Here is a 22,209-nt window from a genome sequence, read left to right as displayed (position 1 = left end):
CTTCTTTGTACTCTGGAGCTCTCTCAAAGTTATTTTCATCAGTAGGTAGTTGTTTAAACATTGTTTTTGTGGGGGACTAATGTTGAGACCTTTTAGTCCACCATCTTGCTAAACATCCAGAAATCTATTATTTCTTATCTTGTAATCAGTATTGCTGGCCAGTCATCTTTTGCCTGGACTACTGCCATGGATTCCCAACTGGTATCATCATATCTCCAATCCATTTTTCACACTGCTACCAGAGTAGTCCCTTAAAAAGATAAATCTGGTTATGTTATCTCTCTACCTTAAAACCCTCCAGTGGTCACTCACTTCTCTTAATTGCAACATCTAAAATCCTTATTTTGACTAGCAAGGTGCAAAATGACTTGGCCTCTTGCCCTCTTCTTCACTTTCATTATTCTTTGCAGCCAAACTGGCTTTTTATTTTTCCACTTATTCTAGTACACCATGCTTCTTTTTATTTCAGGTACTTCTCATATGCTGTTTCCTCTACCCAACAGGAGGGAATTACAACCAATACTATTGTTAACTGTTCTCAAAGCTATACTTGATATTTGTTATCTCATTTGGCCAGTACTTTGGCTAGGTTTTTGTTTGGTGGGTAACATGAGCTTTTATCCCTGAGGAATCTGAACTTTTAGTTGCTTTGTTCTTCTCTCTTTTTGTTTGCTATCATTCCCCCATTCACTGTTACTACTATGCAGTAAAATACCATATATATAAGTGCTCACCTGTGTATCCTTGGGCTTTACCATATCAATGAAAGGTGACATGATTTTTACCTGCCAGCATCTAAGATCTATTTGCCTAGGGTCTTCCTCTGGCCTCTGGAGCCTGTTCTGTTTCTGGAAATGGCAGGCTGGAAATGATAAGGAATTAAGGCCCCTGGGAGCAGCCTTCACTAATAAGTGATGGACATTAGTAGATAAATACCCTAATGCCCTTGTTCATTTGGGTAGGATAATTCTGAAGTCTATGCTCTACATTATTTCCCAGAAGTTCTTAATAAGATCAAGCCCCAGTTGCATATCATGGCAGCTTGCTTAATAACACATACTTTATCAGCTTTCGCTATTCCCTTTCTCACATCCTCAGTCCCCTACCAGTATGTTCTAGCATCACCTCCAATGCCTTGTCTCAGGGTTGTGAAGCAGGTTCACTGTGCATTGGTTACTCTTCCACTTGCATGGTTCTGGTGAGACAGAACACTTGCACAATAAGTTAAGTGAAGGAACTTTATTACTCATAGATAGGCAGCAAGGGCCGATAGTAGCCTAGAATTCATGGCAAGCCAGTCCCCCAAAGCTCAGGAAGGCCATCCAGGGTGGATGGAGTCTTGTCTACATGTGTCCCATGTTACACTGCAGATGAGGGACTCTGAAAGGCACTCAGCTCTGGGTTTCATACTCAGGGGCAACTTGGCATGTGGGCTACTGCTGTAGGATATCCTGTTTTAGGATGCTTGGCGACTGAGCCCAGGCTAATCTGGCCAGTTTCCCCATCTCAGGATGTTGCATTTCCAGCACATTCTACAGTTATTCTTGAGAACTACAAGCAAGAAAGGAAAGAGCTTGATTGTCAGGGTCATCAAAGGACTTGTCCTGCAAGAGTCTATTAGTATTATGTCTGTTATAATGATCTGTGATCCGTGATCTTTGAGATTATTATAGCAACATCTGATTTTTGCAGATAGTCAAGCTCTTTAGCATAATCGTATTTTCTTCTGTTGGGATACAGAAGCAGGTGACTTTCAAATATGAAGTGCCATGTTTCTTGACTCTCAACCCAGGCAAAGAAAGCTCCCTTAGCAGAGCTCTATTCCTCCCATTTCTGCTTGTAAAGTGGCTTTGGAGAAGGCCTTGCAGCATAAATTAGAGCAGTGCTTAAGCATTGTCTCATAGATCTTCCTTAAAGCAGCAAGGAGCAAACAACACCAACCAACATTCTGAGATTTTACAAGGAGTTTTCCTAGAACTTCAGGCTCAAAAAGCACATAGTCTACCTTCAAAGTTATCACAGGAGGCAGTTCAGTCAAGCATTTCCGTAAAGCATCAAAAAGGTCATCACCTTCTTAGCCTGTAATATCTGTGTCCTGTCCTAACAATAAAGCAAGTGCCACATATTTTAGGTTTTAGTTATGGCAGCACCCTATATCCAGGAACAAATTTCTATACTTGTTAGGGTTTATTCTAAGCTATTGTAACAAAGAGATTCCAAAATACAGTAACTTAAATAAGATAGAGGCAAGTGGCCCAGTGTTAACAGTACAGCTCTGCCAACTTCAATACAATTGTCTTCAAAGGTTGTACCTGTCTTTGCCATTTCCCAGGTAGAGGTAAGACAAGTGTCTTTAAGGTGATGTCTCAGAGTTTCTGTGTGCAACTTCCCCTCATAGCTCATTGGCCAAAATTAGACACTTAGCCATATATATCTAGCTATATAATGAATATATATGTAATGAGTACTAGATATAGTATTCATTATACAGAATGTGCTTACTAGAGCTATCTTGGATTCTAAATGGTTTTCCAGTTTTAATCTCCATGAAAATTGACTTTAGTTCCTGTGAAGCCTGATCTATAGGGTTAGATTTACATTTTCTTTTTTTTTTCCACATGTGTTCTTGTGGTATACTAGCTATTACTCAGGCTAAGGCATAAAATCCTTCTCGTAAAAAAAAAAAAAAAAAAAAAAAAGCCTCTCACATTAAGTTACTATTCCTGACTATCCAGTAACCAAACAATATTGAATGCCTTGTATATGTAAAGTGTGGTGCTGAAAAGAGATAAAAGATATGATTTCTGTCTCCTTTGTGTCATTTATATGCCTCTTATGAAATAGCACATTCATATATATGCATAAAGTGATTTAATATTGTCAACTTATTCTGCAAAAAAGGAAAAGAAAGACTAAATGAAAGGGCTTTACTTATTATCTTAGATAATCAATTGCATAAAAATGAAAGGAATTCTAGGTTGTACTAATATTGGGTATCTAGTATACTTTTAAATATAATTTTATACTACTAATTAATATTATAAATATAGAAACAATATATATCTTGTTTCACTAACATTATACATTTCAATATTTTTTATGCAGTATAAGAAATTGCTTAGTTTTGATGGTGTTCATTTAGGAATTCTTGAAAGATTTATATCTGGCTCATTGGCTGGTGTAACTGCCCAGACCTGTATTTACCCCATGGAGGTATGTATTATAAAATCCTAACTAAAGTCATACTTTTAATGCAAATTATAACTTTTTATAAATGAATCTCAGATAAGTATTTTGTACAATAAGCAGCTTTATAGGTATAGGATTAAAATCTCATATCAAGAGTGAGTTGGTGGTCAAGCACAGTAGCTCATGCCTGTAATCTGGCACTTTGGGAGGCCAAAGTGGGAGGATCACCTGATTCAGGAGTTTGAGACCAGCCTGGGAAACATGGTGAAACCCCATCTCTACTAAAAATACAAAAATTAGCCAGGCATAGTGGTGCATGTCTGTTAAAAAAAAAAAAAAAAAAGTCAGTTAGCCTCAATGGATTTTGTTGTTGTTGTTTAGGACAAAGGTATTATTGTGTATGAACCAAGAAGATAAACAATTTTGTTGATCGATTGATTGATAGAATCACATATTCATTCATTGGGTAAATTTGTATTGTATACCTACTAAGTTTAAGGTATTTTGCTAGGTGCTATGCAGGGTCCAGAGAAGAGTCATACAGGGATTTTTGGCCATGTAGCTTGTAGTCTAGAAGGGGAAATAAAATATGCACATCAATAATAATAATCTAAAATAAGAATTATAAATTATAGAAAGATCAATATAAAGTGCTATGGAAATTGAGAAGGGGAGAAATTATTTCAAGCTAGGGATTTCATGAAAGACATGAATAAAGACTGGGTGTGGTGGCTCTTGCCTCTAATCCCAGCACTTTGTGAGGGTGAGGCAGGTGGACTATGTGAGCCCAGGAGTGCGAGACCAGCCTGGGCAATATGGTGAAACCTCATCTCTGCAAAAAATACAAAAATTAGCCAGGTGTGATGGAGTGTGTTTGTAGCACCAGCTACTCGGGAGGCTGAAGTGGGAGGATCACTCCTCTATCAGGAGGTGAAGGTTGCGGTGAACCATGATTACACCATTGCACTCCAGCCTGGGCAACACAGCGAAAGAGACTAGAAAGATGAGAAGACCAGATGCAAGATATTGCCATCATTCAGGGAACTGATAATGAGAGTTCAAATTATGATAGTGACTAGGGGAAATTAACTCATGATAGAGCTGTCCTGAGAACTGTCAACTCGAAAAGTGGAAAGCAGGGGAAAGGAAGAGGGCGAAGTTCTATTTGGGTCCTGTGTCTGAGTGTTTAGGAGAGTTGCATCGGAGTTACATCTTGAAAACAGGTAGAGAACGGGAGGAAGTGAACCAGACTCAAGAGAGGTGATGAGTTCAGATTTACACATATTTAAATTGAGCTGCTGATGGGACCACCAAGTTATGATTTTCAGTAGGCCATTGCAAATGTGAAACTGAGACTTAAGATTTCAGGTGTTGGTGTGTTACCTGAGAGAGCTGTTATTTGAGGCCAGGAGATTGCCTCTGAAAAAAGTAATGATTTTTAAAATGCTGAGAAGACGACGTTTGAGAAGGCCTTAATTTAGGGAGTGAGAGGAGAAAACCATGCCAGTGAAGCAGACAGAAAAGATTTACTTGGGTAAGAGGAGAGTGCACTGCCCTGGAGAGGAGTTTTAAAAATGGGACTATCTAAAGTGTCTAGTTCCGCAGAGAAGTCCATAAAACAAAAGGCTTCCTACTGACCGCTCAGAGGCAGCCCCATCAAAATACACAGTTTTCTCAATCAAGACAAAGTTTATACTTAAAAAAAATTTAACTTTTGTTTTAGATACAAAGGGTACATGTCTTGACTGTTTTAGAGAGCCATTTCTCCAAGCATGTATAAAGTACCTTTGAATTAATGGAATTAAGATGACAAGGAGTGAGACTCTATCAGGAGAATTAAATTGTGTGTAGGAATATTGATCATATACAGCCTACCAGGGCCTACTATTATCCTTACAGCTTCTGGGATTTCAATTCTTTATGAGCATAGAATGAGCCCAAGTCATATAAAATTGCAGTTTATGGGCCTCACTGTTACAATAGTTACCAGAGTATGTACTTTAAGCATATGTAGAATGTTTTATTCACGCTGGTTCTTTAGTTTAACATGACCATATATGTTTTCCCTTGAAATTTGGCTTTCTTTATTCTGAAGCAATAATGAATTTATTTCAGAACATGTTGCCTTTCAGCACATTAAAGGAATTTGCATGGATATATCACTCAAAGGCACCGGGATTGATTTTATTTTCCTGCTTGAATAATTTTAAAATATCTCTGTACTGTATCAGTTGTTCATAAGTAAGAGCCAGTTATTGAGAAGTTACAATCATGTTTATGATTGCTTTCTTTTATGATTTCTCTGATTTATAAACATCATGAGATAATGCAAATCCCTGGATTGCTAGATAAGATGGGTGAATCTGATCAATATATCTTTATTATATTCTTTTACATTTAGGTACTAAAGACCAGACTGGCTATAGGTAAAACTGGAGAGTATTCAGGGATTATTGATTGTGGCAAGAAGCTTCTAAAACAAGAAGGTGTCAGATCATTTTTCAAAGGTTATACTCCTAACTTGCTAGGCATTGTACCTTATGCAGGCATAGATCTTGCTGTTTATGAGGTGAGTTTATTCTCATAATATGACGTTGTATGTTAGATTTGAAAATATGGCACAACAAGTTTTATTGTAGAAATATGGTTATAAATGACTTTTCATTAAAACAGCTTCTGACCAAGAGAGAATTGAATGGTTTTATCTGATTTTTCATTTTATATGTTACATATCTGGTATTCCAGTAATACTTTTATTTGGTGTTTTTTTGTGAATCAATTTTTGGTAATAATAATTTTAAGTTCTGATAAAACAGTGATTCTCAATCCTGGATGCATATCAGAATCACCTACATATGGATCTTTAAAAAATATGTTTTGTTTTGTTTTGTTTTGTTTTGAGATGGAGTCTTGCTCTGTCACCCAGGCTGGAGTGCAGTGGCGTGATCTCGGCTCACTGCAAGCTCCACCTCCCGGGTTCACCCCATTCTCCTGTCTCAGCCTCCCGAGTAGCTGGGACTACAGGTGCCCGCCACCTCGCCCGGCTCATTTTTTGCATTTTTAGTAGAGACGGGGTTTCACTGTGTTAGCCAGGATGGTCTTGATCTCCTGACCTTGTGATCCACCCGCCTTGGCCTCCCGAAGTGCTGGGATTACAGGCGTGAGCCACCGTGCCTGGCAAAAAAAATAGGATTCTTGGGCCACATCCTGAGATATTCTCATTTAATTATCCCGAGGAGACCGAGTGCGGTGGCTCAGGCATGTAATTCCAGCACTTCAGGAGGTTGAGGGGGTTGGATCCCTTGAGCCCAGGAGTTTGAGATCAGCCTTGGTAACACAGTGAAATCCCATCTTGACCAAAAATACAAAAATTGGCCAGTCTCATAACTTGGTCTCAAAATAAATAAATAGGTTTAAAAATTTTTTTAAATTATCCTGAGGAGAGGCCTAGGATTCAGGTTTTTTAACTGCCCGGAAAAATCTGTTGTATAAGTAAGATTGTGAAAGTTGAGATATCATCACACAGTTGTAAAAATGAGAATGGAGGACAGGAGTAATTGCGGCCTGAGGAAGAAAGGCAGGATGGAGATAGGACAAAAAAGCTGATAGTGTAATGCATAGGCAAGATGCCAGCTTACTCCCCTTTCAGCTGATCATTTTATTTCTATGGCCATACATCTGTTTCAGGAAGCACATCTTAGCAGTATATATACCATTTTGTCATAAGAACCAGGTGAAGGTGTGTGATTAGAATAAATTCATTCTCAACACAGGAAGGGCAGTTCTCTAGATATAAGCCCAGTGGTATTTTTGGCAAGTGGTGTCATCATCATGTGAAAGACAGATAACTTCCTTTAGCAGTTTTAAAAGTACACTTATATTTTTGTAGGTGTTTAAAGTATTGAATATTCTAGCATGCATTTATTTTCCTTTTTGTTTTCTTGCATCTATGATCCTATTACAATAAATTTGTTGCTGCTGTTTGTGTTGGGCTGTCGTCATTCTTTGATTTCTATGGTTCAGTATCTTCTGCTTTACACATTTGCCAGATGCCATTACACATTTCTCTTTGTATTGTTACATGACTGTAGTAAGTGCATACTGAGTAAAAACATTTCAAAATTTATTTTTTCAAAAGCATCAAATTACACATTTTGTAGTAATCACTGCAGTGCATAATGGTAAAGTTGCTGTCCTTTAATAAATGAACAGTTCTGGAAGCACTTACTGATGTTTTAAACTCAATATTTCTTAATTTCTTATAGTCACTTTTATTCAACGAAAAGAAAATAGGGACAGAGGACTCTTAAAAGTTGAGAAAATGTGATTTTGTTAACCTAGAGTGGATTGTGCAGTCTTCCTCTCTACAATAGTCTGTTGATCCCTGTGAGAATCTCCAGGTTTTTGTTTGAATATAATTACAAACCAAAGAACAAGCAAAGCAAACAAACAAACAAACAAAAAACCACCAAAACCCAAGACAAAACATAGGGGAACTCAAACTGAGGCAGTATGAATATGTTGGTTTGAAAACATTAGTGCAACCTGTCCCTGATAAGACTGCAGGGATAGAGGCCGGGTCCGGTGGCTAACGCCTGTAATCCCAGCACTTTGGGAGGCCGAGGAAGGCGGATCACAAGGTCAGGAGATAGAGACCATCCTGGCTAACACGGTGAAACCCCGTCTCTACTAAAAATACAACAAATTTAGCCAGGTGTGGTGGCAGGCGCCTATAGTCCCAGCTACTCAGGAGGCTGAGGCAGGAGAAAGGCATGAACCGGGGAGGCAGAGCTCACAATGAGGTGAGATTGCACCACTGCACTCCAGCACTCCAGCACTCCAGCCTGGGGGACAGAGCAAGACTCTGTCTCAAAAAAAAAAAAAAAAAAAAAAAAAAAAAAAAAAAAAAAAAAAAAAAAAGACTACAGAGATAGCCCCCACCTTACTAAAACTTTATTCCACTTAGAGTTGCATAGTAGTAAGTTTTGTTTTCTATTGCATAGTAGTTGCGCAGTAATATATTTAGTACTCTCTTCTCTGCCAGATTTTGAAGAATTATTGGCTAGAAAATTATTCAGGAAACTCTGTGAATCCTGGGATAATGATTTTGGTGGGATGTAGTACGTTGTCTAATACTTGCGGTCAGTTAGCCAGTTTCCCTGTGAACCTTATTAGAACTCACATGCAGGCTTCAGGTGAGTTTCTTTTCTTTAATGAATGAATAATAAGTTTAAAATTATGTTTTAAATGAGTATAAATTAATGACTTCAAAAATAAAACTGTAGAATTGATAAGCAAGAATCCCGAATTTATTATTTTACTGATGTTAGTCAGCTTTAGCTTTGTGTGCTTTTTAGATTTTATTTCCTCTCAAAGTATTGTTTGGAACTCTCCACATTTTCTTCAGTTACTAATGATCTCTTTAAGGAGTTTACAATTAGAAAGTACCATGCAGAACAATAGAAAAGATTATGCTTTTTTTCAAATAAACAGTTATTCCATATGATCATGTAATTTTACCTTAGTTCCACTATTATCATCATATTCTGCAACTGGAACTTAATACATTTGTGGAATGGAACTCAATTTTTTTTTTTCCAATTTACTTAAGGAAGAGATATTAAGAAAAGGGAGGATATCTGTATTGTTTGTCTCAGTAAAATGTTAGGAATTTAGTTTTTAAGAAAATATCTTTATCACTTTTCAAGAAGGAAAAAAAAACCCCACACAATCCTATTGTTATCTTCTTTACTAAACTGTTTATAGTTCATGTGTTAAGTGATATTCTTTAACATTCTCTTTCTTCTTGTCTTTTTAGTTAGATTTTTGGTTTTGATTTATATTCTCCAGGTGGAATATCTCTCCATCCATCCCATCGCCCATCCTTTCCTCTCTCTATTTGTGTCAGATCCAATTCCAAATACTCCTTTGAGGTCCCTTATGAAAGACTTTCAAGTGTTGTTTAATAGAATTTTCTGTGATGATGGAAATATTTTATATTTGTGCTATTCAGTATGATAGTCACTATTCCCAAGTGAATACTTGGGATTGTTGCCAGCGCAACTGAGGCAATGAATTCTTAGTTTTATTTAATTTTAATTAATTTAAATATAAATAGCCACATGTATCCATTAGGTACCATATTGAACAGCACAAGACATTCTACAGGTAGGGAGAGAGGTATATTCTGAAGTAATTTCAATCTCTGTAAATTCTCATTTATCATTGGATTTTCTTAATTTATAAATATTAAATATTGAATTATGCTTTTTTTTTTTCCAATTTATAGCCCTAGTGGAAAAAGGAAAAACAACTTCTATGATTCGGCTCATTCAAGAAATATATACCAAAGAAGGAAAACTGGGATTTTACAGGGGTTTCACCCCAAACATCATAAAGGTGCTTCCTGCAGTAGGCATTGGCTGTGTGGCCTATGAAAAAATGAAGTCACTTTTTGGATTAACCTAGAAGTGATATATCAAATTGTTGTCATTGCCGTAATCACTTAATTGTAAGATAATACCTGGATTATAAAGAAATGTTATCTTGTCCTAAGAGGAAAGAAATGTCAGATAATTGTTAAAATATTTTTTCATTATTACAAAATATATAAATAAAATAATTTTTATAAAGTTCTTTAATAATTTAAAATCTTTAATAGCCAAAAAATACTATTTACATTTTCTGCTACTCTCCCTTGAATCCTAACTCAAAATTTGTTCTTGATTTGATTTGAATACACCATAGAGTAACATAAAACATTTGGTCAGTAATAGGAGTTTATCTTTGAAAACGTTTTTATATTTGAAAACTTATTTTAAAAAAGCTGAGCTTGAAAAAGCTTTATACACTAAAAGAAAAATCAGTGCATTTAAAATTGATGTTATAGCAAATAATTCGGAGTCTGTTTCTTTTACTTAAGCAAAATGGAAAATTAGTTTCTAATTCTTTCTATCACATTTTAGATGGAATAATGATAACATCTTTCTTACATCTCTGGGCGTTTTTATTTGTAAATGTGAATACTGTTGGTTCATTTTTATTCTTGATATTGTCAACTTATATAAGGAAGTTGGCATTGATAACAAATCCAACACTGGACAAATTTTATTTATCTTCTGGTTGAAAACATTCGAGTGGAAGAATTTTATATATTAAAACCATTATCTCATAGTTGTTGAAGCAATTCTTACTTCAACTTAAGAGTTGATTAAGTCAACCCTTTGATACCCTAAATATCTTCTCTTCACTTTTATTTAAAAAAATTATATTCTTTCCTGGGATTAAATAATTGTGTGGAGAGATGGTGGTAATGGGTTGATTGGACACTAACAGGCCTCAAATGAAGGACGCCTGGCTCAACAGACTGAAGTCCAGGCTTTGATTTTTAGCCTTGATGGTCCAAAAGTTTGACCTTATTAATTTCCTTAAAATGATCAGTTTTTTGGTGCTAGATTAACAAAAATTGCTCACAGGATTGAGATATAGATCACAAAGCAAACCCATTAAAATTCACAGTGGTGCTTAATACTTTCCATTAACTAGAGAACTTTCGTCCCTTCTCCAAGGCACACTGTTTCCTAGTGTCAAACTACCTTGGAAACCTAATAGTTACTAGGAAGAGTGATGTGGAATTAGAACAAAGAGAAGAAGATACTTTTGAGGAATATTTTACTTAGGCCCATCCCAGTTAAGGTGGGAAGAGTTGGGAAACTTGCATACAAGGGGAGAGGAGCTGAGAACTAAAGTAGGAGAGTGGAAAGAATTGTGAAACTTGAGCTAAATTAAGCCACAGATCAACAGAAGAGAGAAAGGCAAATCTCATGTGAACCCTGGGAATAGGTGTGTAAGAAATTTGACTAATGGCAGTAGTTGTACAGATAGACTTTTATAAAGCATTCCAAGTTCATGAAACAACTTGAACAGTAACATGAAAATGGAGTTCATGGAACATCCGGAAGATTGCAAGTAACCTGGTCATTTGAAAATGTATAGTATATAGGAAGATATAGTGAGCTACAAGGCTACTGCCTTGTAGTAGGTTGGCAGGTTGGCAACAGGGGCTTTCTATTATATATGCTAATAACATTCTCTAGTGTAAAAAGATAATTTTGGCAATAGAATGAAACCATTGAAAGAAGAGATAGGGCCAAGTGTGGTGGCTCACAACTGTAGACCAAATGCTTTAAGAGGCTTAGATGGGAGGATCACATGAGGCTAGGAGTTCATGACCAGCCTGGCCAACAAAGTGAGACTCTGCCTCTGCAAAAGAAACATAAAAAATTAGCATGGTGGCACAGTGTGGAGTCCCAGCTACCTGGGAGGCTGAGGCAGGAGAATCACTTGAGCCCAATAGTTAGAGGCTGTAGCAAGCTATGATTGTGTCACTGCACTCCAGCCTGGGCAGCAGAGTAAGAATCCATCTAGTAAAAAAAAAAAAAAAAAAAAAAAAAAAAAAAGGAGATAGTAGAGCCAAGGAGATCAATTCAGACATTATTACCATAGGTCTAATTAGAATATGCTGGCTTCTAAGTAACGACTTCTCTTTAGAGTAGGTAGAAGTCTAGACTTTTTGATTATTGTATCCGAGGTCAAAGTCTAATCTGTCTTTTTTAAAATTAGAAAATTAAAATTTATTTTATTAAGTGCCTAATATGTGCCAGGTACCCTTTCAAAGCACTTTTAAAGGTTCTCTTGCTTAATTCTATCAACTCTACTAGAAGGTTGAGATTATTATCCTGATTTTCAAATGAAGAAACTGAGTTCAGAGAGGTAAGTGCCCTAAGCAAATCTTCTAATATTTCCCGCTTTATGAAGGATTGTGCTCATTTCTTACCTTCAGGGCCTTCATTTTGTATAAGAGCCTGCTGTCAGCCATAATCTTGGCTGTGACTTGGATATTTTGTAAAAAACTTTAAAAATGATGATTTAGCCCATGTCCTCAGTGTGCAGCCTCTCAGTACTCTTTTAGTCCAAGCCTGACTGATACTCTTCTTGCTCTTAAATACTGAGAATGCTTGAGAGATAACATTTATGTAAAAATGGTTATCACAATGTAACATGAACACTGAGACTTGAATCTAGAATGAATCATGAAGAAATACCAGCAGTTCTTTCTAAGCATCAGAGAAGAAAATAACTGGATGATATTTTAAGGACTGCGGTGTCAGGAGTTGAGTTTAACACAGAGGCACATTTCTGCATGGTTTCTCAGATAGCACAGTTTAAAGTTCAGCCTCCCCAGTTACCTTGCAGGCCTGTGATACAAATTAGTAAAATTCTGTCTCATGGCCCCTGGGTTACTCTGTTTCACTCAGGCCCATCCCAATTAAGGTGGGAAGAGTTAGGAACCTTGTATACAAGGGAAGAGGACCTGAGACCTAAAGTAGGAGAGTGGAAAGAATTGTGGAACTTGAGCTACATTAACCCAGAAACCGCCAGAAGAGCATAGTAGAATGTTATAGGATATGATTAAGATTTTTGGCTGGGAATTAAATATAAAGAAGACCATAGCAGATGTCATCTGGGAGGTGGTTAGGATTAAGTGCCTATTGAAATTTTTGACTCCAAGAAATCTCTGCATCTCATCCAGAAAGATAAAAAACTCTCTGGACAAGTACAGAATCCTTTCAGGAATTTATTTGCAGTCCACAGAAGCAAAACAGTAAGCCCTCAGATCTCTAGAGTGCTATAGTAGAGTGCCCACTTGCCTAGTTTCAGGCAGAACCTGTGTTTCTGAAGGCACTGCTGAATGTTTTGATACTCCCACTCTGCTCAGACTGCATATTTAAAAGTTAGTTTATTAACCCATTTATTTAGAGAAAGCAACTGAAAAAGTCATACTATATTAGTCATAACATGCTAATGGAGGGTTATAAACCTTTGCAGAACTCAAAAAGCAACCATGAGTTCTTGTCGTAGTCTTTTTTTTTTTTTTTTTGCTGTTATAGCAGAATACCACAGACTGTGCTATTTATTTATTTATTTATTTATTTATTTATTTATTTATTTATTTTTGAGATGGAGTCTTGCTCTGCCACCCAGGCTGGAGTGCAGTGGTATGATCTTGGCTCACTGTAACCTCCACCTCCCAGGTTCAAGAGATTCTCCTGTCTCAGCCCCCCCAGTAGCTGGGACTACAGGTGCATGCCACCACGCCTGGCTAATTTTTGTACTTTTAGTAGAGACGGGGTTTCACCATATTGGCCAGGCTTGTCTCAAACTCCAGACCTTGTGATTTGCCCACCTTGGCCTCCCAAAGTGTTGGGATTACAGGCATGAGCCCCCACGCCCGGCCTTGTAATTTGTAAGAACAGAAATTTACTTGGCTTATGATTCTGAAGGCTGGGAAGTCCAAGGCTGAGGGACTGTCTCTGGTGAGGGTCGTCTTGCTATGTTATAACATGGCAAAGGCATCACACTGGTGGGTGAGAGAGAGGGAAAGAAGCAAGCCAAACACCCTCTTTTATAAGGACCTCTCTCCTGTGATAATGGCATTAATTCATTTATGAGGGCAGAGCCTATCTCTCACCTTATATAAAAATAAACTCAAAATGGAAAAAGACTTTAAGATGTGAAATGATAAAAATTATGGAAGACAACCTAGGAAAAAAACTTCTGGACATTGCTGTAGGCAAAAAATTCATGACTAAGACCCCAAAAGCAAATGCAATTAAAACAAAAATAAGTAAATGGGACCTAAATAAATAAATGGAACCTAATTAAACTAGAAAACTTCTGTGCAGCAAAGGGAATAATCAGCAGAGTAAACACACAACCTACAGAATGGGAGAAAATATTTGCAGATTATGCATCTGACAAAGGACTAATATCTAACATCTACAAGGAACTCAAATCATCGAGAAAAAACAAATAATCCCATCAAAAAATGGGCAAATTATATGAATAGACATTTCTCAAAAGAAGATATACAAATAGCTAACAAACATATTAAAAATGTTCCAGATCACTAATTATCAGGGAAATGCAAATTAAAACCTCAATGAGATACCACCTTACTCCTGCAAGAATGGGCTTTATAAAAAGTCAAAAGACAATAGATGTTGGCATGGATGTGGTAAAAACGGAACGCTTAGACACTGCTGGTGGGAATGTAAAGTAGTGCAACCTCAGTGGAAAACAGTATGGAGATTTCTTAAAGAGCTAAAAGGAGATCTATCATTTCATCCAGCAACCCAACTACTGGGTATCCACCCAAAGGAAAAGAAGTCCATTTATCAAAAAGACACCTGCATACGAATGTTCATTGCAGTACAATTCACAAAGTATGGAACCAACCTGAGTGCCCATCAACCAATGAATGGATAAAGAAAATATGGTATACATACACCATGGAATACTACTCAGCCATAAAATAAGAATGAAATAATGTCCTTTGCAAGAACTTGGATGGAGCTGGAGGCTATTATTCTAAGTGAAGTAACTCAGGAACTCGCAGAACTACAAGATAAGAGGTTGATAAATGAAGGCCTGGGGAGGTAGACAGTGGGAGGGAACAGTCCTGCTCCTGATGTGGAAAACCAAATACTGTATTTTCTCACTTATAAATGGGAGCGAAGCTATGGGTACACAAAGGCATACAGAGTGATATAATGGACTTTGGAGACTCAGATGGGGAAGGATGGGAGGGACTGAGAGATAACAAACTACATATGGGGCACCATGTACATTTCTCAGGTGGTGGGTGCACAAAAATCTCAGACTTCACCACTATACAGTTCATCCATGTAATCAGAAATTACTTGTACCCCAAAAGCTATTGAAATAAAAAATTATTAATAAAAATATATGCAGAAATGTTAGGTTACAATTTTCATATATCTGTAGCAGGTATTTTTGTGCAGGTAAGTTTTCAATGATAAAAAAGTTGGTGCTATTGTGTTTTTTTCTCATAATACCTTAATTTAAATGTTGAGCATATTCCTTTTTGTTAATCATAGAAGAATGAAATGGAAATTTCTGAATCAGAATTAAAAGTTTCAGTGGAGTAAGTGGGAGAAGGCAGGGTAGTTTTCCAAGCTTCATAGCTCAGGTTAACAGCTTAAAACAGCTGCCTTTGTATTGCCATATCTTGTCTGGTTCTCAGAACTCAGTCTCGCTTAGGAGCTGTGGGCTTCCACGGGTTTTTTTATGGGTTACTATGACTAAGAAACACAATAATCACCTTCCAAGATGATACACTCACTTTTAGAAGTATTAGATTGTGGGCACTTTGTGAATCTGCCCTCTCAGAGTTCTATCCCCCAGTGTTTTCTGAGCATTCTTTCTGCCTTTCTCCACTGGTGTCGTATCCAATTTTCAACTTGTTCACAATAGTTTCTTCTCTATGTCAAGCCCTCTTCTGCAGTATATTTTGTGTAGAGTCTTAGATTTTCCACTCCTGGGCTGTCTGTTCTTCCCTAAGACATCTGTCACACCTCTTGTTCCTGTTTAATTTTTTTATGATTAAAACTATGGATTTAGCAGTCATCACAGATTCATGCATTTTCATTGCTAATAAAATATACCACAATCTGTTCATCCCCACACTCAATGATGGGCCTTTGGGTTGTTTCAAGTTTGTGGGTGTTTCCAGTCTGCGGCACAATGTGGCTATGGTTGTTCTTGAAAGGTGCCCTGGGGCACAGGAGCGCACCTGTCTCTGGGTTATAAAACAAGCAGTGGAATTCTAGGGTCATAGTAACCACAATACAAGCCTTTTTTAGGTAAAACATTACTAAAGCAAAGTATGCAGATTATATAATGTACACGAACAAAGTAAAACAAATCAGTATACATGATTTGGAGTTAAATGTCAAAATTGTAATCACTATCTTTTCTGTGTACATCATCTCTGCTCCACTCATGCTGGATATTTTCCTAATTGTCATCTAGAATGACCTGGGACAGCTGGATTCAGATTCAGCAGAGAGACTCCACCCCTCCATGAGGAGGCCTGGTTTGCACTTCCATTTCATTTTGGAGATTCTTGTACTGTAGACTACGCAGAACCACAAGATAAGGGGTTGATAAATGAAGGCCTGGGGAGGTGGGCAGTGGGAGGGAACAGTCCTGCTCCTGATGTGGAACTTCACAGCCTAAGCCTGGAAAGACCTGGTATCAGGGAACAAGGAGGAGGGGTGAGAGGCTATTTTAGGAGGAAGTACGGACAATGGAGGATGAGAGACCAGGGCAGGACATGTGGGCACAGAATAGGATCAGGAGGTATTACAGAGGAAGAGGCAGCCATTCTGGGGCCAGGGAAGAGAATCATATTATTCAGCTCTCCCTCCTCCCTCTCCTCAGGTCTCCTCGTATTTCTCCCATATTGTGTCTGCTCATTCTGTTCCCCTTTCTTCTGCATCCTGGGAGGACACACAGGGCCTGCTATGGACTGAAAGTTTGTGTCTTTCTCTATTAGTTCATTTTCATACTGCTATAAAGAACTGCCCAAGACTGGGTAATTTATAAAGGAAAGAGGTTTAATTGACTCACAGTTCAGCATGGCTAGGGAGGCCTCTGGAAACTTACAATCAAGGCAGAAGGTGAAGGGGAAGCAATGCACCTTCTTCACAAGGTGTCAGGAAGGAGAAGTGCTAAGCCAATGGGGAAGAGCCCCTTATAAAACCATCAGATCTCATGAGAACTGACTATCATGAGAACAGCATAAGGGAAACTGCCCCCATGATTCAACTGCCTCTACCTGGTCTCTCCCTTGACACCTGGGGATTATGGGGATTACAATTCAAGATGAGATTTGGGTGGGGACACAAAGCCTAACCATATCACTCCCCCACATACTTATATCGAAATCTTTACCCCAAAGGTAATGGTATTAGGAAGTAGGAGCTTTTGGGAGTTATAGATTATAAAAACAGTCCTCATAGATGGGATTAGGGTCCTCATAAAACAGGCCCCAGAGAGCTGCCTTGTGCCTTGTATCGTAAGAGAGAGGTGACATCTGTGATATAGGAAAAGAGCCCTCCCTGGACACCAAATTGGCCAGTGCCTCCATCGTGTTCTTTCCAGATGCTAGAACTGAGAACAATTAATTTCTACTGTTTATAAATTGCTGAGTTCATGGTGTTTTGTGGTTTCAGCCTGGATCAGCTAAGACTGGGGGTCATAGGACCCCACATAGTAGGCTCAAACAGTAATGTTTTCATTTATTCTAAAATCAGAAGAAAAATCATGTTGTTTTGGATTAAAGAAAATCTTTTAACATACAGTCATAATACATTCTCTTTATAACAGCACAATGGGATATATATCTTACTCTTTGATAGATGGAGGGGCCCAACAAGGCAAAAGTATTAATATCTAGTGTTTTGGAACATCATAATGTGAATTGGATACTATAAAAGTCTTATTTGTAGTGAAAGTAAAGATATACTCAAAAACTCAAACACAAGAGAATGAGTCAAACTTTTTAACCTTTGTCCTTAGCGGCACCTAACTAGAAGCTTTCTTTTTCCAGGGAAGGGGTCCTACCTGGAGGGCCCAGAGTAGGTTTCTTTCAGCTCTTGCAGTTCAGCCTAAGTTTGTTTCTTTCAGGTCTTGCACTTCAGCCTAAGTTTATTTCTTCTTCTTTCCGTGTTGGAGGTTCTCAGAGCTCAGATGAAGAAGGTTTTCCTGAAGATTGCAGATAGTGCCTCCTGTTTTAGGAGAAATGAGGAAGAGCTGCATTATGCATCTTATCAATGACGCAACTCTCTCCCAATCCACACAGATGAGCTGAAGTGAAATAATGATTTAAAGAGGTCAGATGATCAAAGATGATCCCAGTAGGACATGGCAGCAGTAGGGCAGCTCCTAAATGAAATGAATCAGCCCCACTACCAGACAACTATTTCCTCAGCTCTATGGGCCCTGGAAATTGCTGTGAGTGGGAACAGTCCTACCCACAGAAGAAGAGAAACAGCCATCAGAAGGAAGTATAGGATCCCAAAAGTAAGCGAGAAGAAAAACAGTGAGCAAATTTATTGAAAACAAAGGTGTTCTAAAATTATGCTGTGTTTGCTATCTTATCTTTGAGATAAAGTGTCTCAAGGTAACTCTCATCTGTCATGTACCTTCATAAGATCCCCCATAACCTCAGAATTTTTGACCACAAAGAATAAGCCTCAATATTGTAGAGCTCAAAGCTGCATTTTTCCCCTGGTTTTGTTTGTCTTTTTTTTTTAATTACATAGTTAAATCACCCATTCTCTAGGAAAAAAATGAGATGACATATTGAAAACTATGAAAGTTGGTCAACTCCACTGGTCTGAAGAGAAACAGGAGTCTATTTATGCACTTAGAAAAGCTGTACATATGTGTCTGCCTCTAGGATCATGTAATAAAAAAAGTTAGCCAGGCATGGTGGTGCATGCCTGTAGTCTCAGCTACTAGGGAGGCTGAGGCAGAAGAATTGCTTGAACCCGGGAGGCAGAGGTTGCAGTGAGCCAAGATCACGCCATTGCACTCCAGCCTGGGTGACAGAGCAAGACTCTGTCCCCCCTACTCCCGCCCCCCAAAAAAGAAAACTGTCTTTTAAAGAGAGCAAGACTTTATATCATCTAGAAATCACACACAATAAAATTGGATAATTTAGCTCTATGAAAACAAGTTTAGCTCTATGTTATCCAAAATTGCATAATATTAGTTCTCTAAAACCCAACTGTCATACAGTTTTCATCAGGTAACATTGGTCAGTGAGAATTTCCTGTGGTTATCCTGGGAATGACCTGCAAAAAATGCTATTGACAAATAGCATATCTCTTTAATATACCTTGAATAATTTTTTCAAAGATCAAAGGAAGATCTGCTCACATAGATGAGAAAAAACCAGTGAAGAACTCTAGCGACTCTAAAAGCCAGAGTTTCTTCTTACCTCCAAGCATCCATACTAGCTCATCAGCAGTGGTCCTTAACCAGACTGAAATAACTGAAATGATAGACATATGATTGGAATTTGGAAGACAAGGAATCTCATCAAGATGCAACAGAAGGTTGAATCACAATCCAAGGAAACCAGTAAAACAGTTGAAGAGTTGAAAGATGAAACAGTCATTTTAAAAGAGAACCAAACTGAACTTATGGAAATGAAAAATTCAATACAGAAATTTCAGAATACAATTGGAAGCATTGATAACAGAATAGACCAAGCTGGGGAAAGAATCTCAGAGCTCAAAGAACATTGCTTCAAATGAATACAGTCACACAAAAGTAAAAATATAAGAATTTTTAAAATGAACAAAATTCCTGAGAAATATGGAATTCTGTAAGGAAACTAAACCTACATACAACTCATTGGCATTCCTGAAAGAATTGGAGAGAGAGCAAGAAACCTGGAAAATATATTTGAGGATACTGTCTACAAACATTTCCCCCAGGTTCTCTAGAGAACTCGACATGCAAATTCAGGAAATTCAGATAACCCCTGTGAAATACTATACATGATGACCTTCCCAAAGACACATAATCATCAGATTCTACAACGTTAATGTAAAATAAAAAAATCTTAAAAACAACTGGAGAGAAGTTTTGGGTCATGTACAAAGCGGGGACTCCTCAGGCTAACAGTGGATCTTTCAGGAGAAACCTTGCAAGCCAGAAGAAATTTGGGGGTCTATATTCAACATGCTTTAGGAAAGAAATTCCAGTTAATAATTTCATATTCATCCAAAGTAAGCTTCACAGTGAAGGAGAAGTAAAATCCTTTTCAGACATGAAAATGTTAAGGAAATTCATTACCACTAGACCTGCATTACAAGATGTCTTTTGGGAAGTGTTAAACATGGAAGCAAACACATGTTACTTGCCACCACAAAAACACGCTTAAGTACATAGCCCACTGACACTATAAAGCAACTATATAATGAAGTCTACATGATAGCCAGCTAACAACGTGATGACAGGACCAAATCCTCACCTACCAATACTATCCTTGAATGTAAATGGACTAAATGCCCCACTTAAAAGACACAGTGTGGCAAGTTGAATATAAAGAAGCAAGACTCAACTGTATGCTGTCTTCAAGAGAACCATCTCATATGCAGTGACACTGATAGGCTCAAAGTAAAGAGATGGAAGACAATCTATCAAGCAAAAAGGAGAAAAAATAGGGCTTGTAATTCTTATTTCAGGCAAAACAGATTTTAAACCAATAATGATCTAAAAGGACAAAGAAGGGCATTACACCATGATAAAGGGTTCAATTCAAAAAGAAGACTTAACTATCATAAATATACATGCACCCAGCAGTGGAGAACCCAGATTCATAAAACAAGATCTATAAGGAACTTAACAAGCAAAAAACCAACAACCCCATTAAAAACTGGGCAAACAAGGTGAACAAATACTTCCCAAAAGAAGACATATATGTAGCCCACAAGCATATGAAAAAAATAACAGTAATCATCAAAGAAATGCAAATCAAATCCACAATGAGTTACCATCTCATACCAGTCAGAATGGCAAATATTAAAAGTCAGAAAATAACAAACGTTGGCGAGATTGCAGAGAAAATTGAATACTTACACACTGCTAGTAGGAATATAACTTAGTTCAGCCACTGTGTAAATTAGTTTAGAGATTTCTCCAGCAACTTAAAATAGAACTACCATTCAAACCAGCAATCTCATCACTGGGTGTATACTCATAGTAATATAAATTATTTTACCAAAAAGACAAACGCACTCAAATGTTCATCACAGCATTATTCACAATAGCAGGAAATGGAATCAGCCTAGATGCCCATCAGTGGTGGCCTGGGTAAAGAAAATGTGATACATATACACCATGGACTACCATGCAGCCATAACATACTGTGCCGTTTTTTAAAGGCATAAACATATCCTTTGCGGCAACATAAATGAAGGTCCTAAGCAAATCAATGCAGGAACAGGAAACCAAATACCACACATTCTCACTTATAAGTGGGAGCTAAACATTGAGTACACGTGGAAACAAAGGAAAATATAGACCAGAGTCTACTTGAGAGTGGAGGGTAGGAGGAAGGTGGAGGGTGGGGGTAGAAAAAATACCTATCAAATACTATTCTCACTAATTAGGTGACAAAAACATTTGTATACCAAACCACAGTGACACACAATTTACTCATGTAACAAACCTGCACATGTACTGCCTGAACCGAAAATAAAAGTTGAAAAGGAAACATAAAATTTGAACCCATGTGACGTATTTTTTCTCTAAATTGAAAACTCTGTACAAAACTAATGTTGCTACTGTCTTCCATCATGCATCAGATGAAACACACGCACACATATATCCGTGTGTATATATATGTATATATGTGTGTACATATGGTGTATATGTATATATAATTTTGCATAATGTTGATTTGGAAAAGTAAAGGTTACTCAAGAGAAGATATATTGTCTATTAAAAATAAGTCCACATAAGAAAAAGACTAAGCCATAACATGGAGTGATGAATGATCAAAGGAATGTTAAAATTTTACTTTATTTATTTATTTATTTATTTATTTTAAGTTTCTTCTTCTTATTATTATTATACTTTAAGTTCTAGGGTACATGTGCATAACGTGCAGGTTTGTTACATATGTATACTTGTGCCATGTTGCTGTGCTGCACCCATCAACTCGTCAGCACCCAACTACTCGTCATTTACATCAGGTATAACTCCCAATGCAATCCCTCCCCCCTCCCCCTCCCCTTAATAGGCCCCGGTGTGTGATGTCCCCCTTCCCGAGTCCAAGTGATCTCATTGTTCAGTTCCCACCTATGAGTGAGAACATGCGGTGTTTGGTTTTGTGTTCTTGTGATAGTTTGCTAAGAATGATGGTTTCCAGCTGCATCCATGTCCCTACAAAGGACACAAACTCATCCTTTCTTATGGCTGCATAGTATTCCATGGTGTATATGTGCCACATTTTCTTAATCCAGTCTGTCACTGATGGACATTTGGGTTGATTCCAGGTCTTTGCTATTGTGAATAGTGCCGCAATGAACATACGTGTGCATGTGTCTTTATAGCAGCATGATTTATAATCCTTTG

At 37.6% G+C, this 22,209-nt stretch overlaps 1 protein-coding gene across 1 annotated transcript in view; it reads left to right on the top strand.

Moving 5' to 3' along the window:
- Positions 1 to 10,399, top strand: part of LOC112628448 (calcium-binding mitochondrial carrier protein SCaMC-1-like) — a 47,494-nt gene extending 37,095 nt beyond the window's left edge. The window contains exons 4-7 of the mRNA XM_025391177.1: positions 3,106 to 3,213; positions 5,591 to 5,758; positions 8,234 to 8,384; positions 9,479 to 10,399. Coding sequence (XP_025246962.1) covers positions 3,106 to 3,213; positions 5,591 to 5,758; positions 8,234 to 8,384; positions 9,479 to 9,657 — 606 coding nt within the window. The 3' untranslated portion in view covers positions 9,658 to 10,399. The remainder of the gene's footprint in view (positions 1 to 3,105; positions 3,214 to 5,590; positions 5,759 to 8,233; positions 8,385 to 9,478) is intronic.
- Positions 10,400 to 22,209: the final 11,810 nt, after the last annotated feature.

The sequence above is a fragment of the Theropithecus gelada genome, chromosome 1 (genome assembly GCF_003255815.1).
Source record: "Theropithecus gelada isolate Dixy chromosome 1, Tgel_1.0, whole genome shotgun sequence".
Lineage (NCBI taxonomy): Eukaryota > Metazoa > Chordata > Mammalia > Primates > Cercopithecidae > Theropithecus > Theropithecus gelada.
This window is presented reverse-complemented; position numbering and strand designations above follow the sequence as displayed.